Source organism: Mesoplodon densirostris, chromosome 2, assembly GCF_025265405.1.
Source record: "Mesoplodon densirostris isolate mMesDen1 chromosome 2, mMesDen1 primary haplotype, whole genome shotgun sequence".
Lineage (NCBI taxonomy): Eukaryota > Metazoa > Chordata > Mammalia > Artiodactyla > Ziphiidae > Mesoplodon > Mesoplodon densirostris.
In genome coordinates, this window is record NC_082662.1 from 33,376,363 (window position 1) to 33,404,361 (window position 27,999).

The 27,999-nt window shown below is 55.4% G+C and overlaps 2 protein-coding genes across 2 annotated transcripts; both read right to left on the bottom strand.

Moving 5' to 3' along the window:
• LOC132483813 (bone morphogenetic protein 8B) lies at window positions 1-27,999 on the bottom strand. The gene is made up of 7 exons (XM_060089572.1): window positions 27,663-27,999; window positions 12,443-12,632; window positions 11,854-12,002; window positions 3,515-3,709; window positions 2,656-2,735; window positions 1,987-2,097; window positions 1-150 (listed from the first exon to the last, which is right to left on the bottom strand). The coding sequence occupies exons 1-7, from the start codon at window positions 27,997-27,999 to the stop codon at window positions 1-3; spliced, it is 1,212 nt and encodes a 403-aa protein (XP_059945555.1).
• Window positions 8,120-10,167, bottom strand: LOC132483449 (succinyl-CoA:3-ketoacid coenzyme A transferase 2, mitochondrial-like). The gene is given in 5 exon segments (XM_060088732.1): window positions 8,120-8,235; window positions 8,514-8,823; window positions 8,825-9,063; window positions 9,277-9,939; window positions 9,942-10,167. Coding segments are annotated over 5 exon segments (1,554 nt in total).

Here is a 27,999-nt window from a genome sequence, read left to right on the forward strand (position 1 = left end):
TCAGTGGCAGCCACAGGCGCGGACCACCATGTTGCGGTGCTTGCGCAGGATGACGTTGTTGCTGCTGTCGTAGTAGAGCACGGAGGTGGCGCTCAGCTTGGTGGGCGCGCAGCACGCCTTGGGGACCGCGTCAGGCTTCATCAGATGCACCTGGCGGGGAGGGGGCGGCAGGCAGAGGCGTGAGAACCGCGGGGACCCCGTCCCAGTCCCCAGCTCCTGCCGCCCGGGCTCCAGCTGCTCGCCCCTCCCCGGCGCCATCTCGCCCCGCAGCCCTGCAGGTGCTGGCGCGAACTCTGCCCCGGCCCCGCCCCCCCTTGGCCACCCCGCCGCTGCCCTCAGGCCCAGCCTGGGCACCTGTGGCTCCTGTCACAGCCTCTCCCCCCAGACAGGACGACCCTGACCCTGCTGGCCCCCGGCAGGTGTGCCAGGTCCTGCCTGCGCCCCCGCAGCGCCGCCCCCGGGGTCCCCTCTGCTCCTCTCTCCTCCCTGCGCTTCTGCAACGTCCCTGATCGTGTCTTGTCCGCATGAGCTGTTTCTGGTCCGTCTCCCCCTCCAGACTGGGAGCCGGTGAAGGTCCGTGTTACACCTGCTAGCGGCCAGACTTCTAGGCTCACCCTTGGGGTGTCCGACACTGTTGTTTCTCAAAGCACCTCCACTCCTTCTGACAATTTCTAGGCAGGGATTGTTCTGGGCAGATGACCACTGAGGGCACAGGGACCGAGTCACCTGCCCAGTTCCATGGCTGAGGCCGAGGCCGCGGCACGACTGGGACCTGGCACGGGGATCCCGCTACCCTCCTCCAAACAGCTCTACCCCTAAAGACAGCCCGACTGAGTGAGCTCTTGCAGCCTCTACAAAAATATTTATCTGGAGACTCGGCAGGATGAGCTGCCGTTCACCCTGGACTCTTCATCGGGGCCCCACATGGAAGGGCCCTGAAGGCAGCCCCCCAGCCTGTCAGGGGCTGGAGAGAAAAGGGAACCTGCTTCCATCCACCGGGACCTCCCAGACCTCACGGAGGCCGCTGAGCAGGACCTGGGCGAAGCCGTCTCATGGGGGGCCCTGTCTGGCAGCCTGGCCCCCGGTCCCCAGAGCCCAGCCTTACCCCAGAAGCCCCAGCTCTGAGCAGCCTGCTGCCAGGACAGGCTCCATCACCCCTGACCTTCTTCAAGGAAGGCAGCTCCCCAGGGGTCCAGCAAATCCCATGTGACCATTGGGAAAGGAGGCATTATCCTGGGGTCCATGCTGCCTTAACTCACTTGCTCTAGGGCATCACCTTGAACAACCTGTAACTACAGTGTCCAGGTCAATGTTCTAGAAAGAAGCCTCAGCACTAAAAAACATTTAAAACACTTAGCAATAAGCAGCAGCAACAGTGCTCCCATTAGAAACTTTTTCAGCATGTAAAGTTTCCCCAGACACCAGGGCATCAAAAGCCTGTAGAGACACAAAGAGCCGAGAGGGGGGACCCAGAAAAAAGAGCCAACGGGAAAGGAACGGGAGGGGAAACCAGAAGGGCAGGGGGTACCTGGTGACTCCTGCACAGAAAGAGGGGGCAGAACCCACACGTGTGTCACCCACCCCGACCCTGAGGGCGTGTGTGACACACAGGAGGCCGAACGTGCCTGTGAACATGGTGCACGTGTGTGTTCCGAGGGCACAAGTAGCCGTGTGGGATGCCCGCCTATCATGCACGGGCTGTGCCTCTGACCACCAGCAGGCGGGGCTTTATAAGTCTGGTACCCACCGCATGGACATGAAAGTCCCCCACGTGCATGTGTGTTCAGGTGCACGGGTTGGGGGTGGCCCACACGGGGACCAGTTTCTGCACGGCTGTGGGATTTCACTGCACGTGCACGCAGAAAGGTTTCCATGTAGAGAAAGCTCCCTGACACAGCAGCGCTGCCATCACCTGCTGGCTGCACACGCCCCTCTCCCCTGCAAACCCCTCCCCTGGGCGTCCAGGCAGAGGGACGCGGTACTGACCAGGGACTGCAGGATGGCGTGGTTGGTGGCGTTCATGCAGGAGTCCAGTGGGAAGGAGCACTCCCCTTCACAGTAATAGGCTGAGTAGCCTCGAGGGGCGATGACCCAGTCCTGGGGGCAGGTAATGGGAGAAGGTGAGTCCCATCCATGTGCCCCTCCTGAGCCCCCCAGTCCAGCACCTGTCACAGCACAACTCAGGGCTGCCCCTTACCCCCCCTCAGCCTCAGGGCCCATCAACCCACCCTCGGGCCCCTCCCAGAGCAGTTTCCCCCAGAGGCCTGACATCCACCGGAAGACCCTCAGCAGACAGGGCTGGGCACGATCTCCGTCCCCTTCATGCACCATCAGCGCTCAGCTTCGTCCTCCCCAGCCCACCCCCAGTCACAGCAAAGGCCAGAGGCACTGCCCACCCTGGCCTCAGTTTTCCTGTTGCAGCTCTGACATTTTATGGCTAAGGATTCAGATAGTCTCCATTTTCATGGTTTTCACAAAAAAAGCACTTTTCAGTACAGAAGCAACACATTCTCCCTTTAGAGAACTTGGAAAAACACAGAGGAAAATAAAACAAGAAAATCCAAATCCCCCATGATTCTACCTCCTCTTGGACATACACTTGCCATCTTCAAGGTGGGGACTGTCATTTAGGAAAGAGGGAGAGTCAGGAATTACCAGCCAGCCAAGGTCCTGGAAGCTGACATAGAGCTCATGCCGACGGCACACCTGTCGCCCATGGGAGCCGTGGACGTCGTCTGCGGGGGACAGAAGGGGCAAGGTCTTTGCTGGGGCTCCTGCCCTGTGCACCCACCACGGGGAGCTCCTGGGGTGGGGGACGCCCTGATGGGCTCATTTGTTGAGTAAATGAATGATGGGAAACTAACACATTTGGTCTCATAAAGCCCAGCTCTGCAGCTCTGCTGGCGCCGTGACCCTGGTCAAGAACCTTCAGTGGCTCCAGATGATTCCCCGTGGTTACAGCCACCCCACGCTCAACCCAGCCTCCCCTGACTTTCAGCCTGTGACTCCCGATGGTCCACTAAACAGCCCGGGGACCCTCTGCCGTCCAGCAGCCCCTCCTCCTTTCCTCCGGAGACACCCCTGACCTCATCCGCCTCTCCAGCCACGCCCATTCCACAGGACAAGTGGCTCCCACTGAGGCCAAGCAAAGCCTGGCTCCCCGTGAAGGAAAGGAGGGCACCAGGGGGCTCTGATCCCGATGGGCTTGGCCTGGTAGGGACACCTTCACACAAACACTTGGATCCTGCAGGGCTCCCGGGGCAGCACCGAGGGCCACCAGGGGCACCTGATTTTGACGGGGGGGGTGAGGGGGGGCCTGGTGAGCCAGGGAGGGCAGGAAGGGACTTCAGGGCGGCGAGGGCAGATGCTCAGAGCCCTGGAGACCGTGCAGTGGCTGGTCCCCAGGGTGCAGGGGCAAAGCGGTGTCAGGAAAGGTGGCTGGGTGACTGACCATCAGCCTGACCCCACTGAGGCCAGGAGGGTTCTGTCCCCACCACTTGGTCCCCAACCTCACCGAAGATCCCCGGCAGTTTGTTTGGGGGCGGCAGCTCGTTGGTTCTTTTCGGCTGCCTCCTCTTCAGGGGCCTCACTGCCCGAGGGGCTCGGACGGGGCCGGGGCTCGCCCTGAAAAAGGTGACCACGAAAGGCTGCTTGGAGCGCGGTGCCTGTTGCCCCAGCAGACCGGCCAGGCCAGGATCCACGCTGCGCCCTGAGACGGAGAGAGCAGAGAGGGCGGTCACTCGAGGGTGGGGCCCTGCAGGGGGACACAGCAGGGACCTCTCTGTGGGCGGGCCAGGAGCACGGAGCCTGAGGCTGCAGGGGACCCACTGGGCCTCGGTTTCCTCCTCTGAAGACCCGAGTCCCAAGTCCAGCCCCAGCCCCCAGCGGGCAGCTCTGCAGGAGATGGGGAGGGTCCTCGGGAGCACAGGCACCGCCAGTTGTGACAGCGCTTTACAGCCTTCAGTCAGTTCACGTGATGATCTCAACCGGTCTTCATGGTGACGCCAGACCCATCATTTCACTGGGCAACATCAGAGCCCCTCGGTGACGGCTCGGAGCACCACTGCCGGGGACTCTCAGAACCAGGGTTCCCGTCCATCTCGGGGCTCCGAGGCCCGAGTTCTACCTTCCACCCCCTCCTTCCTGGGGATCAGTGTAGGATTTACAACACCCGGCTGGCGGGAGCGGCTGCCAGGACTCAGTGCTTGCTCTGCTGAGCACCGCCCAAGAGCAGGCCACTCACCGTCCTGATGCCCCCAAACGAGACCCCAGGCTCCACGGGCAGAGACATTTACCCCAATGTGAGTCCACGTTCAGACACGAGCATCTAATTCCAGAGCCCTTCTTATTCATTTAGGTTCTTTTTTTTTTTTTTTTAAGTGAATTTTTTTTTTTTTTTGGTAACTTTCATGCATTTATTTTTTTGTGTGGTATGCGGGCCTCTCACTGTTGTGGCCTCTCCCATTGCAGAGCACAGGCTCTGGATGCGCAGGCTCAGTGGCCATGGCTCACGGGCCCAGCTGCTCTACGGCATGTGGGATCCTCCCGGACCGGGGCACGAACCCGTGTCCCCTGCATTGTCAGGCAGACTCTCAACCACTGCGCCACCAGGGAAGCCCTCCATTTAGGTTCTTAACCAGCGGGTTTGTGGTTTGAAAAGGAAGAAAGAGAGAAAAGGCTGTGGGCAGCGACATGACTGGGGCCTCAGCCTAGGAGTAGTGATGCTTGTAAAACTGGGATTTTACCCGCAGCTGCTTAAAGCCTGAGGATGCTGGAAAAACACACTGGTTATCCCTGGAAAAGTCACCTCCACCAGAAAAACTATCTTCCTGTAGCTCTCTGTAGTTCCAATGACCTCTTGTTTTTTGATTGTCAAAGTGATATACAACAACTGTAAAGAAACTTAGAAAAAATATCACCCATAAAACCCCTCCCCTGCTACAACGCATCATTTTCATTTTTCTGGGATATTTTCATATGTTAATTTAAATTTTGAGCATAAGAAAGAAGTCTGTATTTTTCCCAATTTTTCCACATAAACATTTTCTCGGTTGTTAAGTCTCAACTATGAACATTTCAAATGTATAAAATTCCTTTGAGTAGGTATATCTGAATATTTAGATATTAGTTCATCTTTAGACATTTAAGTTATTTCCTGGCTTTCATCATAAAGATGAGAATGTGATAGAACCTCTTCATTTCCTTTCCCTGTGGAATTTTCTCACACTAAACAACAGGGGATGACTACAAGCTCACTGTTAATGTTTCTTAAAACACAGGGCCGAACATCCCACTTCCATGTACATTTCACCCCAATGTTGCAACAGTGATGCACAGGCATATACACACATGCACATATATGTATGTGTACACACACGTGTGCATTTATACAGCTAGTGTACATATGTGCACATACATAAACGTGTGTTCTATTAGTGGGTCTCATGATCCTCCACTGCACATTACAGGTCAAGGACATCGCCGGCCCTTACACAGCTGTCCTTTATCCCTGAGTCCATGCGCCACAGTTGACTAAACAACTAATCGACCAGAGACTAACCTTTGACCTATGACATCACCTGCCACAAACACGCACTGGGCCCATCAGAGGTGCCACTCAGGGATGACCCTGCTGAGACAGGAGCTGACAATGGAAGGGGCCCAGGGAGAAGCCGTTCGGGGAGTCTGGGTCATGGCAGGTTAGGGTCACGAGGAAGAGCAGGCCCGTGAGGATGCAGAGCCACGAGACACACAGCAGCGCCACCACAGCCGGAAAGGCCCGTGAGGGCAGCAGGAGGAGGCCGTGAGCGATGGGGGCAGGTGGGCGGCTGTCCTCCACGTGGCACTGGAGCGGAGCTCCACACCTGGTGGACACATGCGGCGGCCTTGGCCCGGCAGCCCTCCAGGCCTGTGTGTGCAGCTGCCCTGTCCTGTGAGTCCCTGGAGAGCCCTGTCCACTGAGAGGCCAGGGAGACCTTCGGTGCTCCCGAGGCTGTGTTCACTGTAGGCTTTTCTTTGTGCAACTGTCTGGCCAAGGATCATATTGGGGTCTCCTGGGCACAGAGATATTGGGTCACAGGGCAGGCCCCGGCTGTCCAGGTGGTGGCCCCCAGGCTGCCTGGCTCTGGCAGGACCCTTTCCAGAAAGCAGAGGCAGGAACTTCAGGAACCTCTGAGGCCCAGGGTCCCTGCTTCTAGACCTGAACTGTGAGGGTGCTGGCAGGCATGCTGTCCCCTTTGTGAGAGACGTGGGATGTGTGGCCACACCTCGAGATGGGGGCCACACTGTGGCCTCCCCCTGCACGCAGGTCCAGATGAAGATGCTGCTCCTCTGGGCCAGGAAGGCCCCTGACACCTCCAGCCTCCCCCCATTTCTGAGTCTACCCCATCAGGGCCCGGATGTCTTGGCAGCTCCCCTGACCTATCACATCCCTGGGGATTCATGCCCCCTCTCCCTGAGCCAGGCCAAGACAGCTCCCATCTCTCCCCAAGGCCTCTTTCTGCTCTGGGTGCCACCTGCCCCTTCCCTGCAGCCCCTGTCCCACCTCAGCCTGCGGTCATGAATGTGACCCCAGTGCCACGTTGAAGGACAATCAGGACGCCTGGCTGAAACCCTTGGAGGGGAGCCAGCTGTGACCAGGTGTGCTTTTGTCCCACAGGGTATTTATTTCCTCACCGCATGAGAACTAGGAACTCAATGCTTTTCCTTCTTCTACTGCTGAACAACCCTGTAACTCGTCTGCTTCTGGAAACCTCTGCCTGTCCCAGGCTGATGCTGGAAGACGTCTCCCAACATGCAGGGCAGATCAGGTCCTCCTCCCCAGTAGCCCCAGAAGGTGCTGCACAGTCCACTCAGTGACATCCATCCACTGCCTGCCTGGTCACGGTCCCCTGATACTCTGTGGCTGTCCCCTCAGGTGCACTGTCGCTCCACTCCAGGATCCAGGGCTCCCGTCAGGGTGAGGCCTCAGGGAGACCTCTCTGAAAGGCCTTCCTTGACTAGCTGTTGCTTCCTGTTCTTACCTATGAGCTCCCATCCATTTTGTGCAGCCCTAGAGCCGCACTGAGAAAGCTCAGCTTCCATGGCAGGCCTGGGTTTGAACCTCACACACGCACACACGCACGCAAACAAAAACTCATTTTTTTCTGTTTAGTTTGTGAGACTGTGGATTCAGGATGAAGTACCTCACTGCCCCTCATGAGTTTCAAGGGAGTATGAACAAGAGGCTGGTTTAGGCTCCATAACAGAGAAGGGTCTAAGTGTCTGATCTGGACGACACAGGAACACTATGATTTAAGAAGAGAAAACCCATCTAAGTCCATCGCCCGGGTTTCTAGAACTCCTCCCATCCTAAGCCGCAGCCTTTGGCCACACACAGACGAGCTGTTTATTCACAGAGGAGACTTCCTGGTGGAATGTCGGCACCAAACAGTCTCTCCCCCTTCAGTTGCCCCTATTACCAGTTTACTGGCCACCTAGACGGTCGTGCTTCCCTTCTAGAGACATCTACTTAGCTACGAGGGGGAGAAATGTGAGAGGCAGAGGAAGTGAGGCTACAAGGAAACAAAACTTAGCGACAAAATGAAAGTCCCCAGAAGGAAAGTCAATAGGGCCAAAGGAAAAAATCTTTCATTTAGACAGTGTTTCTCCTGGTTACAAATTCACATTTATGTGTGTATGTTTTCATTGTTCCAGTACACTAAAACGGTGACTTCTGCAGACTCTGGGTGGAGTTGTTCCTCCCCCATCACTTTTCCCTACATTTCATTATTCACTCATGAGAGCAGGCACTTCAGTGAAACCTTTCCCATGGGATCATCTCAAGCTGCATAGAATTTAATGTAAATATCAGAGACAGGGCGGAGGGTGATTGGAGCAGAGCTTTCTCAGAACTCACAGGACGTATAAGCTCAGTGCCTCTGTTTTCCTTTTCTTTTTAACTAAAGGCATGTCCCTCTTGAGAGAACAAAGCCTATCCAGTGGCAGCCAGTCTGGGACAGCAGGAGAAAGCCGGCCAGATGCTGGTGAAATGTAGAAATGTGATTGTGGCTTTCTCAGGATGCAATCCAAGAGGTTAAAGGGAGAAGCACACGCTCTGGGACCAAGGTTCACTTTCTGGCTAGGTTTTGACCTGCTGCATGGGTCTGAGATTCGGGGAGATGGTAAAGGTGCTCCCCGTGCTTTTTTTGATGTCCTCCACCATCAGGCCATCCCAGAGCTCGATCAGGGTCAGTCCTCTATTTTTCTTTTATTTATTTATTTATTTATTTATTTTTGGCTATGTTGGGGCGGGCTTTTCTCTAGTTGCGGCGAGTGGGGGCTACTCTTCGTTGTGGCTCGTGGGCTCAGTAGTTGTGGCTTGCGGGCTCTAGAGTGCAGGCTCAGTAGTTGTGGCGCACGGGCTTAGCTGCTCTGCTGCATGTGGGACCTTCTCGGACCAGGGCTCGAACCCGTGTCCCCTGCATTGGCAGGCGCATTCTCAACCACTGCACCAGCAGGGAAGCCCAGTCCGCCCTTCCTGTGCATGTCAAACACGGCCTTCTTGGTGATGATTCAGTCCACACACCGCTTTCCATTCAGCGGCATGGTGCATTTCTCCAAAATTTTGGGTTCATTAGCCTTGGTGCAGTGCTCCATGGTGACCATCACTCTGGTCTCGGTTCTGGACACCAGATCCATCGCACCCCCCATTCCTTTCACCTTCTTGCCAGGTATCATCCAGTTAGCCAGGTCACCGTATTTGGAAACCTGCGTGGCTCCCAGCAAGGTTAGGTCGATGTGTCCCCCTCGAATCATGGCAAATGATTCATCGCTGGAGAAAAAAACAGCCCCCAGGAAGAAGGGTGACTGTTTGCTTGCCCGCATTGTTGAGATCTCCGTCCACCTCCTCTTTCAGTGGAAACGGACGCGAGCCCAAGATTCCATTTTCACTGAAAAGATGAACGGTTATACTGGGGCTGATGTAGCTGGTGGCCAGAAGAGGGATTCCTATGCCCAAATTGGCATACAGGCCGTCCTCAAATTCAAGAGCTGCCTGCTTGATGACCCGTGTCCTTATATTATCTGCAGACTTGCATATTTCATCATCCTCTTTCCGCATCGTTAAACGCTCATTTCTTTTTTTTTTTTTTTTTTTTTTTGCGGCACGCGGGCCTCTCACTGTTGTGGCCTCTCCCGTTGCGGAGCACAGGCTCTGGACGTGCAGGCTCAGCGTCCATGGCTCACGGGCCCAGCCGCTCCGCAGCATGTGGGATCTTCCCGGACCGGGGCACGAACCCGTGTCCCCTGCATCGGCAGGCGGACTCTCAACCACTGCGCCACCAGGTAAGCCCAAACGCTCATTTCGTTTCTCATATTTTTCCCCCTGTATTCCTCGATCTAAGTAAACGTTAGGAACATGGATGTCCTCTGGGGCAAACGACCCCAGGTCCACAATTTCTTCAATCTCCACCACTGAGGTTCTCGCAGCTTTGCACATGGGCACGTTGAAGTTCCTGGCGCTGGCCCTGAAGATGACGTTTCCTGCCGGGTCGGCCTTCCACCCTTTCACCAAAGCAAAATCGGCCGTGACGTCGTGCTCCAGAAGGTAGTGCTGTCCGTGGAACTCCCTCACCTCCCTGGGCTGATTCAGGATGGCGATGTGGCCGTCCTCTAAGTACTTGCTGGGTGCGCCGCCCTCCTGGGCCAGGGTTCCGTAGGCCGTGGGGGTGTGGAAGGCGGGCACGCAGGCGCCCCCCGCGCGGATGCGCTCGGCCAGGGTACCTTGGGGCGAGATCTCCAGCTCCAGCTCGCCCGCCAGGTACCGGTGCTCGCAGAGCGAGTTCTTCCCCAAGTACGAGCAGACGCTGCGGGCGATCTGCTTGGTCCCCAGCAAAAGGCCGAGCCCGAAATTCCCCTCCCCCACGTTGCTGCTGACCACGGTCAAGTCCTTCACGTGTTTCTGAGCAGCGCCCCTATCAGGCTCTCCGGGATCGCGCAGAGGCCGAAGCCCCGGACCATGATCCTCGCGCTGTCTCTCACGGCCTCCACGGGGTCCGCGTAGGACTTGGCACGCGCGCGGGCGCTGCTGGCGAAGCCGCACACACCGCCCGTCGCCAGCGCGGGCACCGAGCGGCCGGCGGGGACCCGGCGCCCGAGCGCAGACTCCAGGAGCCGCAGAGCTGCCATCGTCCGCTCTGCTCCGGCTGGGGCTCCGGCCCCGGGCCCAGTGGGGACAGGAGGCGGCCGTGTGCGCCCCGCCCGCGCGTCACAGGGCAGGGGGCCCCGGCAGTGACGCGCCCGCGCGGCTGGCTCCCCGCCGCCCCGCTCCGTCTCCGCGCTCCGAGGGCCCGAGGCGCCGAGCTTCCCGGGCCGCGAAGGCGGGAGGCGGGACCGGTCCGGACCGTCAGGAGGGACTGGAGGGATCCGGGGACTGGCGCACAGAGGCCCCGAGGCGACGTCCCTCCGGGGAAGCCTGGGCGCCTTCTCCTTCGTCTCCTTCCTCTCCATCGTCACCCTTCCTCCCCGGCGCGCTACTCCCGTCCCCCCGCCCCCAGATCCACCTGCACGCCAGCGGTTCCTACACCTGTGTCCCCAGCACGTACTGTCCTGGAACCACAGTTGTCACAACTAATCAACCAATATTGGTTTCTTATTATTTACTAAACATCACGATCTACTCAGATTTCATTAGTTTTCTCCAGTGTCTTTTTTCCAGGATCCCACCCAGGGTCCCACATTGGCATATAGTCATCACAACTCCTTAGGCACCTCTGGGCTGTTACAATTCCTCAGACCTCCCGTGTTTTTTGATGACCTTGACAGTTTTGAGAAGTACTGGTCAGGTATTCTGTAGAATGTCCTTCAGTTCCAGATTGCCTGATGTTTTTCTCATGGTGAGACTGGGGTTCTGGGTTTTGGGGACGAAGACCATGGAGGTGAAGTGCTGTTCCCACCCCGTCAGATCAAGGGTGTCTGGGAGCTACATGACGTGCTCATGGGAGCCTGAGCACCCGGCTGAGGGGTGCCGCTCAGGTTGCCCCTGCAAAGGTACTGCCCCAGCCCACGGCATACTTTGGGAAGCAAGTCTGTAAGTGTAGCCCACACTGAAGGAGGGGGAGAGATGCTACACCCCCTTGAGGGGGAGTGTCTCAGAGGGTTGTTTTATAGAACGCTGAATCAGATCCTGTCCCCCTCCACTGCTATTAAATAAGATGACATTTATTTCAGAGTTACTCTTTTGCCCACTTCTCTCAGCCTCCTCACAGCCGTTGCCTAGCCCCCTGTGCTCCAGCCATGGTGGCCCCTGCTGTACCGCAGACACACCAACCCTGGGCCCACCAGGAGGCTCTCCCCCAAACACCTGCTAAATGAATGAAGGTGTGAATCCTCATTCTACAGATGAGGAAACCGAGGCTTAGAAAGGTAAGTAACCTCCCAAGGTCACCGAGTTAGAAGGCTGCAGAGCTGAGATTCACACCCAGGCCTCTGCCTCAGAGCCTGAGGGTGTGAGCGCTTCCCCTCGCCCAGCCCAGGACAGGAACTCCTGGTGCAGAAGGCAGTTCCGTAGAGTAGAAAGAATCTCCCATTTCTTGGGGAGGGAAAACATGGACTCACTCTGAGCATCACAACTGTTGGTCCTGCAGAAGGAGAGGAGGCACTCTCGGCTGGTAGGGGGTATCCCGCTGTCCCGCACTGCGGGAACCTCACTCTCTACCCACTGAGCCCCCGTGGAGGGGTGGAGGTATCCCCCAGCGGCACAGGTGGAAAAGGCCAGGCCTCCAGGGCCATGTGAGGGGCTCCAGTTGTGCCTGCCGCCAGCAGCTTCCTCGGAGGAGCCCCCAGGGGAAGGTTCGCTGCTGACCCGAGTCTTACCATCATCTGTTTCCACATAGAGGCGGAGTCCCAGGTCCTTGTTACGGTTCAAGAGCCAGCGGTCACTGGCTGCTGTCACGTCCAACACCAGCCAGCCCTCGTCCCCAGATCGGAGCGTCTGAAGATCCAAAAAGAACAAGTCAGACTCCCTGTGGACACGAAAGAACAATTAACCGAGGGCCGGCACAGCTGCCTTTGTGTTTCCAGTGCCCTCCTGGGGGACCATTAGTGGGGCATCTACCCCACCTGGCTCTGACCTGGGGGCCTTACATGCCTTTTCTCACTGCGTCTACCGTACAAAGGTGTTACTGTGCCCGTGTACAGCTGCGGAAACTGAGGCTCAGGAGCTTAGTGACCTGTCCATGGTCCCACAGCTAGGACAGTAGGATGGGGACTTGAATCCAGGACCGATGCTGGGCCTCTCCCCACAGTGACACGAGGCCTCGGGCCAACCATCTTTCTTCTCTGAGGGTAGGCTGCCCAGGAAGCTCCCCTTCTGTCCTCCGGGAAATGTCCCCCCCGGCACCCAGGGCTGGGCCGGACCCTCCAACAGAGGCTTGAGCGGGCCCGTGAGGCGCAGGGCAGGCACCTGTTGGACTGCTCCAGGACCACCTCGAACATGCTGACGTGGAGGGTCCAGTTGAGCAGGTGGGTACTGGGCAGCTTGTAAATCCGGAACTCCGCGGCCGTGACGGCCTCCCCCGCCGGGATCTGGGTCAGGTCAAAGCGGAACTCCTTCCACTGGAGCTCCTGGTGGCCCAGGGTGCGGTCCCGCTCCACTGCAAGACAAAGTGGGACTGGTGGTCACTTGGGGTTCCAGCTCGGGCTCCGGGGTGGGCAGGGCCAGGTGGGGTCTGGGGGCCTGGGCAGTCTGGGTGGGACCGCTCCCTCCTCGAGAACAGGCTTGTCCCAGCTCTGCCTCCTGGGTGCCGAGAAGGCTCCGGGAGCTGTGTCGTGAGGCGCCTGGCACGGCACCTGGCACACGGCGGTGCCACAAGGGCAGTGTCCACGTCTGGTCCGCAAGCCCCAAACCCAGCCTGCCCAGCTCAGCACCCTGCTGGGCTGGCTCTGGGACCCACAGATGGGGCACAGGACAGGTCCCTCCTCTGGGGAGATGGACATCAGACCCAAGGCAGAAAAGGGGCACGGTGGCAGCAGGGACATAGCTGAGTACACTTGAGCAGGATGGGGCTCCCGGAGTCAGCCGGTATGTGGATGGGAGTTGAGGGGAGAGAGGGCTTTGGAGCTGGGCCTTGAGGGGTGAGAGTGAATTTGCCACGACGTCAAGGGAGAAGGACGCTGCAGAGGCAGGGTCCAGCCTGAGCAAAGGCCTAGAGCCGAGGAACGACAGCAGTGGCAGGGAAAACAACAGCCGCAAGACCCAGCAAAGGGCGAAAGGATGGCAGGACCCGTTTTGGAACAAGGGGAAGCAGGGAGGGGGCCGGAGGGAGACATGGAAAGAACCAGGAAGAGATGAGGCAGGATGACAGCTCCTGGAGATGCTGGGTCAAGTGCTGGGGAAGCTGGAGGGTCCCATGGCATGATCTGAGCAGGCTTCCCGGAGGAGGTGACACCTGAACTGGCCTTGAAGGATGGGACTGAGTCTTGGTAGGTGGATAAGATCGGGGAGAAGACATCCTAGGCAGAGGTCCTGCGCAGGTATGAGGTGCTGGGGACGCCCACCATCCTGCAATGTGCGGCTCAGGGCATAAGTCTGGCTGTGGCCTGACTGCGGAGAGCTGGAATTCTGGCCTCGGAGCGTGGGCTGTGCTCTGGCCAGTGGGGGGGTCAGGGCTCTGGGCAGCAAGGGAGTGTGGTTTAAGGGTAGAGTGGAAGCTATTTGTGGAGGCGAGGGTAAAGCCCAGGCTGGAGGGGACCCAAGGCAGGCCAGTGGCAGGGCTGCTCTAACAGTCTGGGAGAGAGACCACAGGAGCAGAATAAACCCCATATTTCCTCAGCTGCCCGGAAATGCCCAGGACAGTATATTTAGAGTGTCTCACTTTAGCCTCCTGTCACTTTCAAACACTAAAAATCTGTATTTCCGCAAAGCAGGGGCGGGAGCCTCCCAGAGCCTTCCCCCAAAACCAACACTGAGATTTTAATTACACGTCTGTGAGTCTTTTTAAAAATTCTCTGACTACTGTACTCAGAGACCACAAGTCACCAGGCTGGTGGCAGAGGCGGATGGGGGAGCACTTCCTGTCCTTGCGGTGGAGACCAGGTCCGGTGATGGATGGGCAAACAGCTGTGCTGGGCGGGGCCAGTGGACACATGTTTGGGCAGGAGATGGGCGTTTCATCCCCTGACCAGGGAGGAGAGGAAACAGAACCTCCATTGTCTGACAGGGTGCTGGAGCCGCAGTAAATGCCCAGCCACGAGCCAGGCTGTTCCAGGGGCAGCGTGACATAAGAGGATCCGGGTCCTCCCATACAGGCAGGGCATGGAGGGCAGGGTTCTGGACCTTTGCCGAGTGATGCTCGCCATGAATATGACCATAAGAGTCCCCTCCTCCCTACACACTCACACACAGAGCTTTAGGGACAATTTCTGTGGATTCGGTAACTGCAGAGACCACCTCGGTTACATGGCTGTGTAAGCATCCCTGATCTGTAGGATGAAATAGGTCCCGGCTGTTGGCTGTCACAGGGTGTGGCCCTGAGAATAAGGAGGGGTCACTCAGCCACGCCCTGAGCCCGACCCCTCTCAAAGCATTCTTAAGTATATCTGCCCCCAAGGCACAGTGGGTGACCCTTGGTGTGTCACTGGGAACCTCTGTCTGCAGGCCTGACACTGACTCATTCATGTTGTATCCACGACTGAGGGAACAACCACAAACCTGCCAGCTCTTGCGGGCACCAAGCTCTGTGGCCTCCCTCCCTTGCTGAGCTGGGGGCCCGCGTGTGCTGGGTCAACAGAGCCCTGTTCACCTGGGCTGACCCCAGTTCCAAACTGCCATCCTGTGGGTTTGTGAAATCGATGCCCACCCACACCCTCACCCCCGCAACAGTTCCAGCACAGGAAACTGCCCACCCCAGCAGTTCCAGGCAAGCACTAGAGATGGGACACTTTTAGGAAAATGATTTTCATCAGAAATTGGTGAAATGTCCTGAGTGTGGAACTGGGTAAAGAGAGTAACTCCTTTATCTGACAGTCAATGGAGAGGGGAGGGCGAGGCCACCTGTGGATTTGCAGGTTTTTCAGTGCCTGTGGCTTTGAGTTAGGAGAGTTCCCAAAAGCTGGTGTTCTGGGAAAGCATTTTCTGGCACCTCTATTTCCCCCTCGTTAACTGTGCAGACCGAGCCTGCTTTAGCCAGAGAGGCAGCTTAGGGCATCCTGGTGGGTTCTGGCCAGTGGTCAGGGGCTCACTGCAGGCCTGTCCCTGCACTGACCAGGTATGGAAATCCCCTCTGGGCCTGGTCTTCTCCTGTGTGAACTGGGAATGAGGAGACACCCAGCTTTCCTCACAAGTCCATGAAAGGACTTTGTAAATAGGCAATGGACTGGGAGGGATGGCTGTTCAACAGGAGTTTGGAATGAGCCTGACTTGCAATCTCCCAACTTTGAGCCAAGATGAGATACCTTCATCTTTTTTTTTTTTTTTGCGGTACGTGGGCCTCTCACTGCTCTGGCCTCTCCCGTTGCGGAGCACAGGCTCCGGACGCGCAGGCTCAGCGGCCATGGCTCACGGGCCCAGCCGCTCTGAGGCATGTGGGATCTTCCCGGACCAGGGCACGAACCTGTGTCCCCTGCATCGGCAGGCGGACTCTCAACCACTGCGCCACCAGAGAAGCCCGGAAGGGGAGATTTTGAGTGATTGTTTTCTAAATAAGTGTACTCATCATTTATTTATTTATTCATTAATTTATCAAGTTCAATTTATAAACAAAATTATCAAGTTCTTACGGTATGTAAGAGTCTGTTCTGACTGGGAGCACAGCAGTGAACAGACAGAACAAGACAGTGCATTCACAGTGTTTACAGTCTAACAGGGGAGACAGAATAGAAACAAACAAAACAGATAAAATAGGGAATGTCATTTCTATTGTAAGTAAAATACAGAGCATGATGGTTTCAAGAGGATTGGAAGGGGTGCGGGGGCTTGTCCTTGGGTGCTCAGTATGGCCTGTGAGAAGGAAACAGGTAAGCACAGATGTGCATATTCTCACATGGTGCTGGTAGGGATACCATGGAGAGGAATGTGGCAACATCCTTTTGCAATACCCTGGCAAAATTACCTATGAATTTATCCTTTGACCCAAGATTCCCAAAGACACACTGGCAAAGACATGAAAAGACAGGCACAGTGCACTTCACTGGCCACAGACAAGGGAGCAGACAAAGGTATGTCTGGCTCCATAGGTACCTTGACATGTTTATTTTCCACAAAATTATAAAAAGCTGCCCAAAATGTTCAATCCCTGAACCAGCTTTTCTGTCTGGAGAAGCAGCAGCAAATTAACTTACTTTCTGGATCGCCTTAATGCAGCCCCCAGAACAATAAGCAGTCACGATTCACCAGTGAGTGCTAACTGGACCCTTGGCCTTCGCCTCCAGCCCCTGATAGACCAGCTCCGGACCCCGCGGTTGAGGGGAGGGCCCACAGGAGGAGGCGGCCTCCACCACCCCGTCTGTGGCCCTCATTCTGCCTTTCCATGTCTGAGGCCCTGCACCCACAGCTCAGGCTAGAGCTCCAGGTGCCACCCGCCCAACACCTACATCGGCTTTGGCTATTTTTGTGCCCTCAACAAAATGTAGAGTCACCCGGACGACCTAAATCTGTCTTGTTCCTGACCAAAAAGTAAGACTTCAAAAGACACCCCCTTCCTCCAGTCCAGTGTGGCTATTAAAGAGAATGGCATCTTCTGACCTGACAGTCCTCCCTGCCCTCAAACCCTTCCCCAGCCCCTCAGGGCCCATGGGAGGGTCTTACGCTTGGCTCTGCTGTCCAGCCACCGCCCCTCACCCACACAGGCTGGCCCTGCCCATCCTCATGGCCTCCTGGGCCTTCTGGTGCAAACACCCTCCCCCTGGAGTTCCTCCTCGAAGCCGCTCTCTCCGGGGTTGCCCCATTCCGCCAAGTATAAAGGCTACTTTCTTCTCGGTCCAGCTGTGAAAGCCCCCTTGCTCGCCTCTGACCCCACACACATCAGCCTGCTGGTCTCTCCCTTTCCCTGTCCCGGGGGTCCCCGTCCCCAGTTCATCTGCCCTCTGGGCGGTGACCAATTTGAGGACAGAGACTGAACAATGTGGGGTGGAAACGGGAGGCCTCAGCAGTCTGCTCATTCAGCCCCTCGTGTCCCGGGGGCCCAGAGAAGGGATGCCCGGCCCCTCATCCAAAGGGCTCCTGGTCCCCAGGACAGCAGCTCAGCATCCAGCAGCGCAGCCCCTGGGCTGGGGCGTCCTGCTGGTCTGGGAGTGGCTTCCGCGTCACCGAGGGTTTCCAACCCAAGCCACCCACGTTCTCACTTTGCTGTAGGACTCGCCTCGGTTCACGGCCCAGCCCCCGAGGTGGAGGACAGGCTCCCTCGGGCCCCGGAGGCAGATGGGCTGGGCCCGTCTGGCTGGTTCTGCCGGTAACAAGGCCAAGGGGCCCCTCAGACCTAAGGAAACACCCGGGTCTCCACGGCCCGTGCGGGTCCCGAGTGAGCTGCAGAATCCATCACCTCCCGGTTCTGCCTCTTCAGGGCTTCCTCCAGCCCAGGAATCTCAGCGCTGCCCAGAGCAGGCCCCCCGCTTCACTGCTGGGGGTATTTTTAGTCAGTTCTCATTACTGACTTTTTCAAGAGCTGTTTCCATAAATGGCTCTGTGCTTATAATTACTGGTCCAGGCCTCAGCCGGCTTCAGAGCCCAAATTGAAAAGGAACAACCTGCCCACTGCACCACATCAAGCCCGCCAAGGCCAAAAATAGATCCAAGGAGATGTGAGCAAGAAGGATGCGGTTCCTCCAGTTCAAACCCAGGAAAGACCTGAACTGTGGGGCTTTCCAGAAAGACGTGGTCACGGTGACACATCCCCTCTCTCCCGTGGAGAATGGGTGCCCGTGAGGAGCGGCGGGTGTCCTCCCACCCTGTGCCTCAGCCCTGGAGGAGCCCCATCAGTGGGCAGGGAGGGTGGGGGACACATTCTTTTGTGGGAGCTGGAAAGGCCTTCGTGGCAATCCTGCATGGATGGGAAACTGAGGTCCAGAGGGGCAGAGACTTGCTTGGGGTCACGTGTCAGGTTAGGGGCCCTTCACGTGGACTTGCAGACTTGGAGCCCATGTAAAATGAGTGGCCCTGGGGCTTCCCTGGTGGCGCAGTGGTTGAGAGTCCGCCTGCCGATGCAGGGGACACAGGTTCATGCCCCGGTCCGGGAAGGTCCCACATGCCGCGGAGCAGCTGGGCCCGCGAGCCATGGCCGCTGAGCCTGTGCGTCTGGAGCCTGTGCTCCGCAACGGGAGAGGCCACAAGAATGAGAGGCCCGCGTATCGCAAAAAAAAAAAAAAAAAAAAAAAAAAGAGTGGCCCTGGACTTTCTGGGTGGCGATACTGGTATGGGGGAATCACCTCTCCACAAGATTCTTCCATCAACAGGTGCCTGAGAGGTGGCCTGCTGAGGCCACTGTTCTCCAGGCAGGGCCCTGCGGGGACTCGGGTCCCAGGGGAGGGCCAAGGTGATCTGAAAAGATGGGGAGGCTGGAGGGACCTCCCTGGCAGCCCAGTGGTTAAGACGCTGTGCTTCCAATGCAGAGGGCGTCGGTTCCATCCCTGGTCAGGGAACTAAGATCCCACATGCCGTGCGGCGTGGCCAAATTTAAAAAAAAAAAGCAATAATAAAAAACAAAAGACAGGAGGCTGGCCCTGCTAATGTGCCATCTGTCCAGGCCCAGAGTCAGATTTGGTCCCCGTTCTAAGGTTGTTCATAGTTTCTTAGTAGGGCCAGGGCGGGGGTAGGAGAAAAAGGGACTGGACGTGCCCCTGAATCACACAGGCAGAAAGCAACTCCATTCCTAAGAGAAATACAGATGATCAAGGTGGAGGGCGCTCGTGGAGATGCCTTGGGGAGGAGTGGTCAGAGAACACTTTTCTAGGAAACATAGTTGAGAGTGGTGGAAGAATTCTGACAAGCAGAAATGGAGTAAAGTATCTGAGGCAAAGCACGGAGGTGGGCAATAATGCGTCATCTCCCATTTTTTTGAGCACTGAACTGTGTGTCAGGCACCATCTTGGACATGTTACACAGGCCATTTTTGTTCAAGTTTACCTAACTGTGTTAGTTATCTATTGCTGTGTAACAAATTACCCCAAATATAGCAGCTGAAAACAACCAACACTTATTATTTCACATGGTTTCTGAGGGTCAGGAATCCAGGTGCTTAGCTGGGTGGCTCTGTCTCAGGGTTTCTCATGACGTGACAGTCAAGCTGTCAGGTGGGGCTGTGGTCTCTGGAGACTTGACTGGGACGAACAGATCCACTTCTAAGCTCACACTTGTGGCTGAGGGTAGAAGGCTCCTCATGTGGACCTCTCACGACATGACCTTTCCTCAGAATGAGTCATCTTGGGGGGTGGCAGGTAGACGGAAGCTGCAGTGTTTTTATAACCTAATCTTGGAAGTGACACAGCAACCCTATTGTCACATCCTATCGGTCACATAGGCCAGCGCTGGCCCAGTGTGGGAGGACATAAGGGTGTGAAAACCAGGAGGCAGGGATCATTGAGAACTATACTGGAAGCTGGCAACCACAGCAACCCCGTGAAAGAGGCATTCTTCACCCCATTTGATAGCTGAGAACACCGAAGATCAGGGAAGTTAACCGATTTGCACAAGACCACACCCAGAAGCCCCCAAGGTGGGATTAGAGTCTAGGTGTGTCTGTCTCCAAAGTCTACATTCTTTCTCCCCATCCACAGCCTCATCAGGTTGGGGACATGTCAAGGGAACACCACAGGGTTCTGCTGGACTAGAATGTCAAACGCCGAGTGCCAGGCTGGCAAGAAGGAACACGCAGAAGGATCCCAAGCAGGAGAAGCCATGAGTGGATTTTCACTTGAGGAACTGGAGTTCCAAGAACAGGCTGAGAGCTTTTTTACCTCCATGCCTCCCCTCTGCCTGGACACCTTCTCCTTTCACCCGCTTCTGACTAAGTTCTACCCTTCTTTCAAGGTCCAGCACAATGCCACCTCCTTCAAAGCCTTCTCTGTCCCCCAGCCAGGAGGCCATTCATTCCTCCCCCTCTTCTGGCCTTGTTCATCCCCCACAAATGAGAGAGGGACCTGGTCTGTCTTCTGCAGCACTGAACCTTCATGCTCATATCTGAGTGGGGGAATGGCCATTTCTCCCACTTTGCAATCATATACATTGAGTTGTCTGTGGGCCTACCTTTCCCACTGTAATGAGCGGATCTTGGGCTGGGGCTTGTGCTTTGGAGTGGGCACCAAGATAACCAGGGAGGGCAACAGCACACAGTAGGTTCCCAGGAGTGTTTGTGAAGCAATGACCTCAGACTGAAGGATCCAACCTTCTCCATACCTGGGTCTTGCAGCCTTTGGCTTCCCCAGAACCCTTCCTGTATTCAGAGCCCTAGACTGTTCTGAAGGAATGGCTGCTGAAGGGGGCAGAGCCAGCAGTTAAAGGAAATAACTGGGTTTTACTTCTGGTCTTGCCACTGACCAGCTGGACTTGGGCTAAAAACAAACAAACAATCAAACCAGGCTAACATTTACTGAGCATTTACCAGGCACTCTTTCAGCCCTTTACATAGAGTAAGTCATTTAATGCTCATAGCCATCCTAGGAGGCAGGAACTATTATTGCTCCCATTTTACAGATGAGGAACCTGAGGCACACAGCAGTAAATAACTTACACAAAAGTCATATAAATATATCTTAGGTCAGACTTCCTGGGCAACAGGCTGAGTGGGTAGGTTTAGTGGAGAGTGTTCTTGCAGGGAACGAGCAGGAGTGGGCACAGCTGAACAGTTGACACAATCACAAAAGGGCCAGCCCAGCCCATCTGCACGGGGAGCTCTGGGCTGATGGCCCTTCACAGTTGTCCCTCCTTGAGGCAAGGGGGCTGGGCATTTATACCCCAATAAGCCAGTCATTGGATGTGGGGTGCCCTCAAGGAGGGTGCCCAACCTTGAGCAAGAAGCTGGTACATTGATGTTGAGAGAAGAACCCAGCCGTCAGCAGACCACCCTCCAAGCAGCTGGTGCAACAAGTGACTCAGTCCCAAAGAGAGTATCTGGGGAGCACCATAGCATCCACTAAAAACAAGTGGTAGAATGGGGATCTGATCCTGGAACCGTGCTCTTACCACTCGGCTCCAGGTCCCCAAGCAAATGATGGGGGCGGGAGGGTAGACAAACACAGCAGGCTCTTCCTCATAATTCTGACTGCTGTTTACTGAGCGGTGCCAGGCACTTGCTAAGTTTTTCAATGCCTTAACCTATATAACCATTGCACTATGATACAGGTATTATTATCCTGATTTTAAAGATGAGGAAACTGAGATGCTGAGACTTCAAGTAACCTGTTCAAAATCTCACAGATCTCAAGTAGCAGACCCTGAATTAAAACCTGGTCTTCCCCACTGTGCTCTCCCACCTCCAAGGCCAACCCTCCTCACTGCTGTGACCCAGTTTTCATATCTGCTCCTTTGGATCTGGGTACCCAGGACCTTGGGCCAGTCACTTATACTCTTTGAGACTAGACTTCTCCCCTGTCACCTAGGGGCAATCGTAGTCATTTACCTCAGAAGGGTGAGAAAAGACTGAGAAGATGGGGGCAGGGAGGAGTAGCCAGTCATCAGGGATTCATAGGGCACACCATTCTGATGGCCAAACCGGGTTTTGGAGAAAAGAGACCCACCTTCAACTCTTGGAAAGAGCAATACCTTTGGAAACCATCAACAAAATGAAAAGGCAGCCTACTGAATGGGAGAAAATACTTGCAAACCACATTTCTTGATAAGGGGTTAATATCCAAAATATATAAAGAACACATACAACTCAATAGCAAAAAAACAAACAATCCAATTTTTAAAATGAGCAGAGGAACTGAATAGACATTTTTCCAAAGAAGACATACAAATGTCCAACAGGTACATGAAAAGGTGCCCAACATCACTAATCATCAGGGAATTGCAAACCAAAACCACAATGAGCTATCACCTCACACTTGTTAGAATGGCTATTATCATCAAAAAGACAAGCGATAACAAGTATTTGTGAGAATGTGGGAAAACGGGAACTCTTGTGCACTTTTAGTGGGAATGTAAATTGGTGCAGCCACTATGGAAAATAATATGGAGGTTCCTCAAAAAATTAAAAATAGAACCACCATATGATCCGGCAATCCCACGTCTGGATATATATCCAAAGGAAATAAAAACAGGATATCAAAGAGAAAAAAGTGTAAGTATGGTAGTGGTCACTCTGCAATATGTACAAGTATTGAATCATTATGTTGCACACCTGAAACTGATATAATATTATATGTCAAATATATCTCAATTTTAAAAAAGATATCTGCACTCCCATGTTCATTGCAGCATTATTCACAACAGCCGAGATGAGGAAATAACCTCAGTGTCCATCTACAGATGAATAGATAAAGAAGTTAAGGCATGCGCGTGTACACACACACACACACACATACACACAAGGGAATGCTATTCAACTATGAGAAAGAAGGAAATCCTTCCATTTACGACAACATGGATGAAACGTGAAGGCATTATGCTAAGTGAAGTAAGCCAGAGAAAGACAAATACTTCATGATATCACTTATATGTGGATTTTAAAAAGTTAAAAAGTCAGAAGAGTAGAAAAGTGGTTGCCAGGAGCTGGGGGTGGGGGAAATAGGGAGAGGCTGGTAACAGGGTACAATCTTTCAGCCATAAGTTGAATAAGGTCTGAGGAGCTAATGTAAAACATGGTGACTATAATTGATAACACTATTATATAATTTTGAAATTTGCTAAAAGAGTAGAAATTAAATGTTCTCACACACAAAAAAGAATACATATGTGAAGTGATGAATGTGTTAATTAACTAGATGGGGGGAATGTTATATGTATATGTATAGCAAATCATCCTGATGTACACTTTAAATAACTTACAATTTTATATGTCAATTATACTTCAATAAAGTTGAAATAAAAATAAATGAATAAAAGGTAGATAGATAAAAAGAAAAATAATGTGGTCACTTAATAGTCGACTTTCAAGATGGATAAAGGATTTATTGTTAAGTGAAAGGCAAAATGGCAATACGGTGGGCATTTAGATTCCACTTTGTAAAAAAGAATAACACAGATTGATAAAATATCAGGGCTGGTTGCTGGGGAAGGGCTAAGCTAAAGGATTAAACATTGGTTCTCCCTGAGGTAGACAGAGGATTACTAGGAGCTTCCATATTATATGTTTCTAGACATATGGTCTGAATTTTCTATCATGAAATTCTATAATGAATCTACACGGTATGCATTTTCTACAGTGAATATGCATCAGTTCTATAAATCCCAAAACAAAGATATTTTGAAAATCACGTTCCCAGTTTACAACACACGCTCACATTGAATACAGTCCAATTCAGCAGCACGTACTGCACCTAATGATGGGCCCTGGGCCGGGGGAGAGGCAGCTTCCATGTAGGATAAGAGCAAAGGATGTGCAGGCAGGGACACAACCTGCTGTGTACCTTGGGAAAACCACCAAACTACCCTGAACCTCACTGTCCTCTTTTTAAAGAAAGATATGACAGTAAATGTGAGATGAAATGAAAGGACAGACATGGAGGTTCTGGGCATGTGGTCATCCCTGGGTGTCATCTCACACAATCCCTGAACAGCCCCTAGGGTGGGTACTGTGAGTATCTCCATTTTACAGAGGAGAAGACTGAGGTTCCTAGAGGTGGACTGAAAATCCAGATCACACTGAGAGTAGTGGGTGGAGTCAAGATGCAAATTCTGTTGAGTCCCAGGTCAGAACCCCCAGCCCAGTCCTGCCTGCCCTCCCACTGTCCATCCGCTCCCGGTTTCCAGAGAGAGGCGTCACTGTCTAGACCACGTGACAATCACCTTGTGGCTGATGTACTGTTATCTGTCTCTCTCTCCCACTGGAAGGTCAGCTCCACAAGGGGGGACTTAGTTTCATTCCCTGTTATATTCCAGGAACTAGAATGGAGCCTGGCACAGAGCAGGTGTTACATGACAATTTGTGGAGTGAATTCAGGAAAATATGCAAGAATTGCCTACTAAAGAACCAAAGAAAGTGACCCTGGGGCTCACGGAGGTGAAGGTCAGGGGGCTGAGCAGGACCCGGGCCAGGTCCCTCGCTCGCACTGAGCCCTGCGTCTCCCGAATCCAACAGCCTCAGCTCATCCGCACCCCTGTCCTCAGCCACCCAGGATCACGGGAGTGAATTAGTCCAGTCCAGGGAAAGGTCAGGACAAGAGTGAAGACGGCCCATCCAGTTCTGACTGCACTTCTGCCTGCAGTGCTGTTTGTGCCTCGGTTTCTCACTCTAGAGCATATGGGCACCTGGTGCTCCAAGGAGAGGAGGCGGAGAAGGGCTCAGGAGGAACATGCAGAGGTGGTCTCTGCTGCCTCATCCCTCCCTCAGGGCCGGCTGGGCCGGCCGAGGCCCTCAGGGGTCCAGCCAGTCACACCGAGCTGGGCGGAGGGATGGGTGGTGGTGTGAGAAGCTGCCTCCGAGGAGCCACAGGGCCGGAGCTGGGAGGCACCTCGTTTTTCTGACACCATCGCTGTGGACTGGACAGGAAAGCAGAGGCCCAGAGAAGGGACGGGATGTGGCTCGGGACGTGCAGGAGTCCACGGCAGGCCCAGGAGGGACAAGAACCTGGGCGCTGCCTCCCAGATCAGGGCCTCCTCCCCTGAGCTCAGGCGGCACCAGGGACAGGCTCTGTCTGCTCCTCGAGGGCACCGGCCCCGTCACTGTGTCCTGGCCAAGGGGAGCCAAGAGTCCACAGGCGGAGATCAACAGGCAGGCCAGGCAGGGCACAGCTCTGACCGCAGCCTTGGCCCCCAACACAGGCCCTGTCAGTCACGACACGGCTCCTAAAGCATCTGCTCAAAAGCAGAGGCCTGACCCCTGGACGGCAGGCCCAGGCCTCTGGGTCCTACAGGTGCCACTGACGGTCAGGGGCCCAGCAAGCACCAGGCCCGGCTGGCTTCTCAGGAGCTGATGAGGCCAATAGCAGAGGTGGAGCTGGAGCCAACAGGTGTGGGAGCCTCGGCGTGGGCGCGGATGCCACAGCGACTCTGCTATTAGACTCCACGGTGGTTCAGGGGCCACTGACCTTCAGGTGCCTGGAGCCGGGGCCTCCAACGGAGGAAACAATCCTGGTAGGTTCTAATCCCCCACATCAGCCTAGGTAATTACCAGTTAAAACTTCTCGAACTGAAGGAGTTTTACTAGTGCAGTTAGTATGTGAGAATAAAGAAGGCCCTCAGACAGCTGGCTGGACTGCCCACAGGCCAGGCTTCCACTGAGCAAAGATCTGCTTGTTAATCCACAGCGTCAGAGGCCTTAGATCTTCATGAAACACACAGAGGTGGTGTGGGAAGAAACTGGGATTTGGAATCCACAGCCTGGATGATGCCATGGACGTGCTGTGTGGCCCTGGGTTGGTTATTTAACCTCTCTGAGCCCATGAAATGAGGCTGGTAAAACAGCTTCACAAGTTGCTGCATGGAAGAAATGAGTATTTATAGGACTATGGAACTTCAAATGCTAGTTTTTATTCAAAAACAGATAGAAACACCTTTGGTTGACTTTAAAAATCGGTTTCTGGGTTTCACATGTCTATAAGACATGTGGGGACATTTCCATCACATCCACACCAAGGCTGAGCAGCAGCTGGGAGGGTCTGGTATCAGCACTGACCAGGGCCAGGTTCACCCTAAAAAGGGGGCTGACTTTCTGCCCCTCCCCCTCTATCAACCTATCACACAACAACTCTGAGGATGGATCGCTCAGGAGCCCCGTTTTACAAGGAGAGATCTGAGGCTCAGAGAGGGCAAGGGACTTCCCTAAGATCACAGAGCAGAAGCAGGAGGGCAACCAGCTCCTCCTGAGCTCAGGGTGCTGCTTGACTCACAGCAGCAGCTCCCACCAGGGCTGTGCACGCCTTGCCCCAGGGGATGCTGGGGGAAGAGGGACATGGGCTAGGCGGTGACTCATTCAGATGGACGGCTCCCCTGGAGGCATTCTCAGGGTGACTGCATCCACAGCTCTTCTTGGTCCTGAGCCCGGGGTCAGCATGACCCCAGCACGGAGCTCCAGCCTCAGTTCCACATGTGGTCGCCTCTGTCCCAAGTCCCCACCCCTGCCCTCTAACCAGGAAGGTGGCATCTAGAACCCGCCAGCCCAAGTCCTGTGCCTGGCACTGGGCTTTCCGCAGAGGTTAACAGCTGCCTCCTGCTGCTCGCTCCCCCACCTGAGCCCATCACAAGCTCTGGTTTGGGGGGTACGGGCCTCCTTGAGGCAAACGGCTGAAGACCCACAAAACTTATTGTCACTCTGACCCCTGGGTTCCTCTGCTGAAATCCCTCTGAAAGCTCTCTCCACCTTGAAAGCCTGCCCTCCTGACACAGAAATGTCACCTCCCTGAGCACTGGATGGAGGGCCAAACAACCTGGGCCTGTCCTGGCTTGGCCACATAGAGGCCACGTTGTCCTGAACAAGACACTGCCTCTCTGAGCCTCACTGTCCTCATCTGGGACATGGGAGTGAATATCATGTCGCTAACAGGGTTGTTGGGAGGGTCAAGAGCGGTGCTGTAGGTGAAGGGAGGCTGGTGACCATGGCAAGGGTCCTCTCCCTGCTCTGGGTCCCAAAGCTCTCCCCACCTGGGGCTGAGCTGTAGTCCTTGGGTCCCCAGGTCCAGCCTAGTGTCTGCCTCAGCTCAGACTCCTGCCCCTCACCGGCCACAGACAAGAGGCAAAGCAGATGGGGGACATATGTTCATGAATGTAGATTAAAGAGAGTTTAGTAATGGAAAACTTATCTTTGAGAACTTTAAGGGTAAATGGCTCCACGATTTGGAGTATAATTTCTGCAGAGAGGAAAAGCTGGGCTTTACCTGGGAGGACAAAGAGGGTCCAAGCTGCCCATCAGGTCATTCAATGGCCTGGACACTCATGCCATGACAAGCCAAGTCCCGGGTGTGAGCCCAGGGTGACGAGACCACAGTCCCTGCCCCGCTGAGCTCAGAGTCTACTCCTTCCCCACCGTCCCACCCCCCAGCAGCACCCCACCCCCGGGTGGCCCAGGGAAGAGGCTGCTGTGGACTCACAACATCTGGGTCCTCATCTCTACTCTGGTGCTTTGATGACGTGACCAGGGTTTTCCACGCTGAACTTTGTCCCTCTCTTCAGTACCGCCCTTATCAACGTGACAGCATCACAGCCTCTGTTTACTCATCTGTCCCCCCAGGACGAGACTGTCTTCCTGGCACTGCCCGCGTCCCCCGACACTACATGAATCTTACCATCGGGTGTGTTTGGCCGCGGGTGAATGTACGCCTCTGGGACTCACATCCCTCATCTGTCCCTGTCGGATCGGCAGCTCACCGACCCCCACCCCCCTGAGACTTCGCTGCCCTGACCCGGGCGGTTTTCCCTCCCGCGGTTCCTTGTCCAAGACAAGGGGATTCCCCGTTCCCAGCAGGGCGCTCGCCCTGCCCGAGGTGGCGCACACGCCCCTGCAGCCCTCGCTCAGCCCCCGAGGGGCCCCTCGGCCCGCCGTCCCCCACGCGCCTTCACGCTAGGTCGCCGCCGCCCACCCCGGGCCCGCTCTCACCCATGTTGACGAAGCTCATGACCAGGTCGGCGCGGCCCAGGCGCCGCTCGGGGGTCCCGCCGTCCTCGTCGTCGTCGCCGGCCATGGCGCGATACATGTCCAGCATGAAGAGCGGCGCGGACGCGGGCAGCCGGGCGGCGGCGGGCGGCGCGCGGGGCCGGGGCCGCCCGGGCAGCCCGAGAACCGCCAGGATCTCGCGCTGCAGGTCGCGGCGCTCGCGCGGGCCCAGGCGCCGTTGCGGGCAGCCGGGCGAGGGGCGCGGGCCAGAGGCGCCGCCGCCGCTCAGCGCGCACAGTGCCAGACCCAGCAGCCAGAGCGGCCCGGGGCGCGCGGCCAT